The 7500-nt window shown below is 40.1% G+C and overlaps 1 protein-coding gene across 1 annotated transcript in view; it reads right to left on the reverse strand.

Annotated features, from left to right (window-relative positions):
* Positions 1-6745, reverse strand: part of LOC138979744 (cadherin-like protein 26) — a 23242-nt gene extending 16497 nt beyond the window's left edge. The window contains exons 1-2 of the mRNA XM_070352485.1: positions 6347-6745; positions 5561-5744 (exon numbers count right to left, since the gene is read on the reverse strand). Coding sequence (XP_070208586.1) covers positions 5561-5744; positions 6347-6406 — 244 coding nt within the window. The 5' untranslated portion in view covers positions 6407-6745. The remainder of the gene's footprint in view (positions 1-5560; positions 5745-6346) is intronic.
* Between the last annotated feature and the right edge of the window lie 755 nt (positions 6746-7500).

Raw genomic sequence — 7500 nt, forward strand, 5'->3', positions numbered from 1 at the left:
CAGGCTTTTACACACAGTACAAACACCCTTCCATTTGAACGCTCACCAAACGGGAACATCCTAGGTGCCCTACGTAAATAGCGAGCAATTTTTAAAGAATTAATTTTGCAGATTGTCTCGAACACTTTTAGGAACCATCCTGAACTCAGGTCAAAAATGAGTTACTTCCCTTCTATCGATGTAAACTGTCGATAGCCGTGGATCGATGATTATCAGAATGTTTTAGGACCGTGGTGCGTTTTTGCGCTAGACCTAACTTTTAAAATCTAAATAATTAATTGACAGATTGTTACAACATTCTTTAATCATAAAAGAATTTTTTTTTCATCAGGACATGATCAGAAAAGCCCGGAAGCAGGGTCACGCAAGGGTCATAGCAGACGACGGTTTACAGTGTATATCGCCGTTCCTCTCAACAGTCAAAAGCCATCGCTATAGTTCTTGTGAACCACAGCCGTTTGTTTCGTGCATAAAAACGTGCTATTGTAGATAAGCTCACATCGAGCCACATTCAAATGACTAACTGACGACTACATTGTGAAAAAGGGAAACTGGATGACACGAGTTCACGATGGCTCAGGGGTAAGATAAACCACGCAAAAATAAATTCTTTGAAAATTGTTCGCTCTTTACGGAGGGCACCTAGGATGTTCTCATTCGGTGAGTGTTTAAATGAAAGGGTGTTTGTACTGTGTGTAAAAGCCTGACCGTATCTGTGATGGTTTACGGGAGGCTTACTGTGCCTTTAAGATAGGCTCGACTAACCACGCCAAAATAAGACGGGTCACGCTCGTCTCTGCGTGGCGTACGAACGCAGTACTTACTTGAATTGTTTTCTGTAATTCTGAGCACATTTTTAGAGTAAACATGTCATATTTATATATATATATTTTTTTTAAATTCAAGAGAAATGAGGGAATACGATGCAAACATTTTTTAATTTGTTCGTAAAAAAATCGATTTTAATGACAACTCTAATAAGCAAACTATAATGTCTACTCTGCCGAGCTGAAATTCAATTCCATAGTCCGGACTTTGTCGAAGATTGCTTGACCAAAATGTCAATCATTTTAAATACAAAAATGAGGGCGTGACAGAGGTGCCTCAACTTTCACAAAAAAACGGATATGACGTCATCAAAGACATTTATCGAAAAAATGAAAACCGTCTGGGGATTTCATACACAGGAACTCTCATGTCAAATTTCGTGCTACACACACACACACGCACGCACGCACGCACCACGCACGCACGCACGCACGCACGCACGCACACACGCACGCACACACATACACACACACACACACACACACACACATACCACCATCCTCGTCTCGATTCCCCGTCTGAGTTAAACAGTGATTTGTTTACTAAAATGTGTCAATTTACTTGCGTTAATGACCGACTGTATTATATAGTTGCGAAAGTAACTACCTAAAGTCAGCAGAGACATTTGTTCAATGTATTCTAAAAATGTCTCATCAGTGCAAAATAAACAAGAGGCAAAGCCTTCAAGGCTCACGTATGTGAAACTATATGTTGAACACACACACGCACACACATGAAGATGAGATTTTTTAACTTTGGAATTCTCATGCAATACATGTAAAAGTAATGCATAGGAATAAATCTTAACGCACACACTCACACTACATACTCGCATCACATATATTACAGCACACATAATATGCACACTTTCAGTTTCAGAATTTATTCAATTACCTCTGTCAACTTCAGGAAACATTTTAAAATACGCAGACTAGACACAATGACTTCATGCACAATGTCAATTTGTGTGGTTTTTATCAGAAGAGTTTTTGTGCTATCCCATCAACTCCCCCTCCCCCCCCTCCCTCCCCTCCCCTCCTCCCCCCCCCCCCCCAAAAAAAAAGAAAACACTCTAGTGGGGCCTGCGGTAACACTGGCAAGAACATATTTTAAATAATATTCAGTTTAAGTCACAGTTTCGACGGTTGAAGGTGAATCATGCCGTCAAAAAACGCCATTTTTTTTAGGGTAGGCGTGGTCACGGACATGTGACGTCATACCCAAATATTGCTCAGATTCAAGAAACACATTTTTAAGCAGAAGAAAGACTGATCTTCAAATACACGTATATTTCTGACCCAAACATTGCTGTTTAACATCTGGGGTATACCACTGAAAAAATATCCTTAACTTTTTGGGCTCAGTGTAGCTATTCTGACATTAAGTTCTGTGTTAAAATCATGTTTTTGTCAGCAACAAGTACCAGAATGGTCCATGTCGTGTATTGCAGACGACGGTTTCCTTTCCGCATGAAGCCACGGAAATAACCGAACATTGAAAAACTAACGGACATGTATTACGGAGAAAACTTAGATAACCGGATGTTTAGCATTTCGTCAATAAATTATGCCAGGAATCATATGACGTCATGACGTATCATGCTTGCCTACGTAGATTGTATGTTCGAAAGTCTGACTTGTGTTGGGAATTCACGTGGAGAAGAATGCGGTAAATCTGTAGATGATAAGAGAACAAGGATTGTCTCAGAAGAAACGACTAAATGTTTCAGACTGGTAACTTCATTTCAACATTGCATACAATGGACGTTCTACGTACGTGACAGGAGAGTTTGGTGATTTTGTGTTAAACATTGTAGAGATAGTCTGCTAGAATCAGAGATAGGTCGCTTCAGATTGCAGCTTCTGTAAATGTGCACGGTTTGTTGCCTGTTAAAGAACTGGATTTTACACGAAATGTATGTCATGTATCGTACAGTAAGCAACAACAAAAACACACACAAATTAAAGCAAATGGCATCGACTGTCAACTAGTCACAGAAACTAACCTGGCGAGGTATGCGTGTACTGTATACACGTGGAAGAAACCGGAACCATGCGTCTTAGTTATTGCTGATATGCTTTTGGATATCGGCAAAAATTGCCAACTTCCGTAGCGTTATGCTTTGATGATCGGAAAAGGGATGTGTGAGACCATCCAATCACATCCCCCGAATTCCCCCACGTGTCCATCAGAATAGATATATGGGCACATTTTAGAAGCCTTTACGCGATTTCGGCAAAACGCTGCCGATTTCACGTATTGGGCAGCGTTTTGCCGATTACGCGAAATGGGCAAAAATGTTGCCCATTACGCGGAATCGGCAATTACGTGAATTCGGCACGACATATATATATATATATATATATATATATATATATATATATATATATATATATATATATATATATATATATATAACATCAGAAATTGTGAAAGAAACAATTGAAAGTCAGCAGAGACTTTCTTCCGAGATTTGTTAAAATCTCTTAGCAGAGATAGAGAGAGAAATAAATATCCCTTCACAGACAGCCTATTGGGAGCATCAGACCCTCCTCAATATATATATATATATATATATATATATATATAGAGAGAGAGAGAGAGAGAGAGAGAGAGAGAGAGAGAGAGAGAGAGAGAGAGAGAGAGAGAGACAGAGAGAGAGAGACAGAGAGAGAGAGATCAAATCAAATCAAATCAAATTTTATTTTTCGAGGGTTGTGGCGTAAGCAATACAACGAGCTTTTTTTCAAACAGCCCTCGCCCAGAGAGGGGACTAATCTAATCACATATTTACACGGATATTAACGTAGAAAAAAGGTAGAGAAAAACAACAACATATGAATATTTACACATTACATATTATACACAAATATAAAGCGTCGTATATGTAACGTAGTGAAAACAATGCTGAATACACATGCATGAGTAAATGTGTTATTAATTTGAGTGTTTTTGTGTGGATATAATGAACACTGATGCTTTGAACAAATGAAAATATAACCAAACGAAGTCTTCCATCACTGTGATTTTTCGTAATTTAACATTAAATACAGTGAAAGGTGTTTTTTGAAAGTATTGAGACTCATTGGGACTCTCACAAATTCCGGGAGAGAATTCCACAGGACGCTACCAGAATAGGCTAAGCTTGATTTGAAGAGATCTATCCTTGGAATTGGGACGTTAAACTTTCGGTTTGGTTTGACTTTAAAGTTTGCAACGAAAGTTCGTGGTGCACGGCCGGAAAGTATTTTGTGAAGGAGCACGCCTTCATTTAATTTAAATCTTTGTTTTAGTGGGAGAATCTTAAGTTTCTTATAATCATCAAATACAAGACTGGATTGTTTCAGTAAAATTAGTTTCAGCGCTCGCCTATGTAAACTATACAATGGTTTTAAAATATTAGCACTGGCAGAGTCCCAGATGGTTGAACAATAATCTGTGATGGTTTGTATATATGCGTTAAAGTATAATAACCTTGAGTGCTGATCTAGAAAGTGTTTAATTCTATTTAACTGATATATTTTTCTGGACATTGTTTTACATACCGACCGAACATGATGGGCCCAAGACAAATTATTATCGATATTTACTCCCAAAACTGTATGATATCCTACCTCCTCTATTGCGTCGTTACCAATTAATATGGAATGAGGATTGTTTCGTATGTTTTGTCTCTTTTGTCTTGTTGTTATTAACATGTATTTGGTCTTTTTAGGGTGAAGACTCATGTGGTTATACTCCGTCCAATGAATGAGATCATCTACACTGTTCTGCAACGATGAATAAACTTTGTCTAATTTTTTATCAGTAGTGTGTAGGGTCGTATCGTCAGCAAAGAGTTCGCAGTCATCATTAATACTAAGAGGAAGATCATTAATATACAGGGAAAAGAGTAGTGGTCCAAGGACAGAGCCCTGGGGAACCCCGTATAACACAGGTCTTTTGCTGGATACGGTTGAATTAACGCAGACAGACTGCTCTCGCCCAGCTAAGAAAGAGGAGAGCAGGCATAAGGTTTGGGGTGACATTCTATATTCAACTAATTTTCTTAATAGTAATTCATGATTAATAACGTCGAAAGCGTTAGCAAAATCGACGAATAAGACACCACAGAGTTGATTATTATTAATGCTACTAAGCCAACTTTCAAGAAGGTTTGTTAATGCTGTGTGGCACGAATGATTTTCTCTAAAACCTGACTGGTTGGAATGTATAAGATCGTATTTCTTCAAATGAGTGGTCAAGTGTGTAAATATGTGTTTTTCAAGTGGTTTTGATAAAACAGGAAGAATTGAAATTGGTCTGTAATTGGCGGGGTCAGAAGAACTACCTGATTTAAATAGCGGGATTACTTTCGCCTCCTTTAATTTGGTGGGAAAGTAGGATTTGTCAAGGCACAAATTATAAACATATGTAAGGGATTCTGCAATAAAAGGGGCAGACAACTTCAGAATTTTCCCATCAAGACAGAGACAGAGAGAGAGAGAGACAGAGACAGAGACAGAGACAGAGAGTACAATCATGTACCAATTTCCTACAGTGGCACGCATGGGCACAGTTAGACCTGGAAGCAGAGAGACTGACCCGCCAGGGGGATGTTGGGCTGTTTGTTGGCGATGGACACACCGAGGGAGGAGATGAGGGGCCTGCAAATAGGTCGAGGGGGAGGGGGGGGGGGGCTGCAGGGTGCGGGTTAGAAAGAGAGAGAGATAGAAAGACTACATGAACCGACCTCCAAGAGTGACACCAGGACATGTGTAGACCTGGAAGCAGGCAGAGCAAGGGGTGCTGGGCTGTTTGTTGGTGATGGACACGATGCAGCCGGGGGCGGGGGTGCACTTGAACTTGAACAGCTCCATGCTGCCCACCTTGTACTGGTACAGCTCCTGTACCTTCCTGTCCACTGTCAGGGTAGCCTGTAGAAAGATAAATAGATACATAGATATATAGATATATATAGATAGATACATGGAGAAATAGAGAGATCGATCGATAGATAGAAAGATAGTATGTGTGTGTAAGAAAAAGAGAGAGAGAGAGAGAGAGAGAGAGAGAGAGAGAGAGAGAGAGAGAGAGAGAGAGAGAGAGAGAGAGAGAGAGAGAGAGAGAGAGAGAGAGTGAGCGAAAGAGAGAGAGAGAGAGAGAGAGAGAGAGAGAGAGGGAGAGACAGAGACAGAGACAGAGACGGATAGACAGAGATAATCATCATCATGTTGTTCGTCATGAAGACAATAACGACTTGCAAAGCTACTGCCACCTCCACAACACACAAAGTCTGTTAAGTTTATTTCTGAATTGGATAACTACAACAACAACAAAAGCAACAACAACAACAACAACGACAACGACAATAACAACACCAATACCACCATAAACATCATCAACAATGACAACACCAACAACAACAACAACAACAACAACAACAACAACAACACCACCAACAACAACATCAACATCAACAACAACAGCGAAAATACAGCAGTATAATGGAATAAGGGTTAAACAGGGTCAAACTTACCGCTGTGTCGACAGTATTCAGAATGCCGACGAACACGAACACAGACAGTCCAAACATCATGTCAAGAAAAGACACGCGTGTTCAGTAATGGCACTGAAGCGATGAAGATCATCTCAAATAAAGTCGAGCGAAAAAGCCAGCACTTGTTTGGTAGTCTAAATATTACTCAAACCAAAACCTTGATCTCTTGGCTCAGCAGTGTGTAGCGAATCTAAATTATAATAATGCTACTGCGTCTGGATGGTCATTTTCATGATTAGCTTCCAAGCCCGACACTTATATTATCGTATCTACAATTCGAGCTTCACAGCCTTGAAGCTGCTTAACAACTAAGTGTCATGTCTTGTAGTCATGCTCCAAACGTCAGTGGAAGAGAACAATCACTTGTACTGTCAAAGATTCACCTTAGAGTTTTTATTGGTGAATGTGAAATGTCTGTGTCATGTATTATGGGAGTTTCCCAAGTGGCTCACAAGTGTTCGTTAGAATTGTAGCCAAAGAGCGGGAGAAATCATTGTCATTCGGGCAGGGGGGTTTAACGTTTCTGATGCAGGGTTTAGCCCGGAAGAAAAAGACAATGGGACATTTGTCCCCCTCAAACAAATTCTGATGGGACATTACATAGTCAAAGGCAAAACGCACAAAGCAGGCTAGGCGGTCCGAAAATGCTTTTGTCGAAAGATGCAAAATAGTGTTATTCAGTGCCATGTGATGATATGAGAATTTGCCAGTGTATCCGGTTAGTTTGTGTGTGTGTGTGTGTGTTTGTCTGTGTTTCGATCGATATCGCTTCTGTTCTGTGACAGTTTCAATAGAGGTAATCGCGCACGCACAGATTGTTCGCAGAATTGGTTGAATACTAATGAATTACATTTTAAAAGCAAATCACATTGCATTTTACTCGCAAGCTGCTCGGCTTGGCGCGCGTTTTTGCCTCTAGCTCATTCCGAACATTGTACTCCCGTTAAAGTGTGCATGGGGTGGCGCAATGGTACGTAATCTCAGTGCTCCCTTTGACGCACTGAAGGCAATTCCAATGGAACATTTTAAGATGTTATGCGCCAATGGAGCAATGCGCAATAGTAAATGAAACCCTGCTGATGGGATTTATTGTGAGGAGCGTCTTGCTCGTGTGTGGTTTTCAGTTGTGTCAA

This window comes from Littorina saxatilis, linkage group LG11, assembly GCF_037325665.1.
Source record: "Littorina saxatilis isolate snail1 linkage group LG11, US_GU_Lsax_2.0, whole genome shotgun sequence".
Lineage (NCBI taxonomy): Eukaryota > Metazoa > Mollusca > Gastropoda > Littorinimorpha > Littorinidae > Littorina > Littorina saxatilis.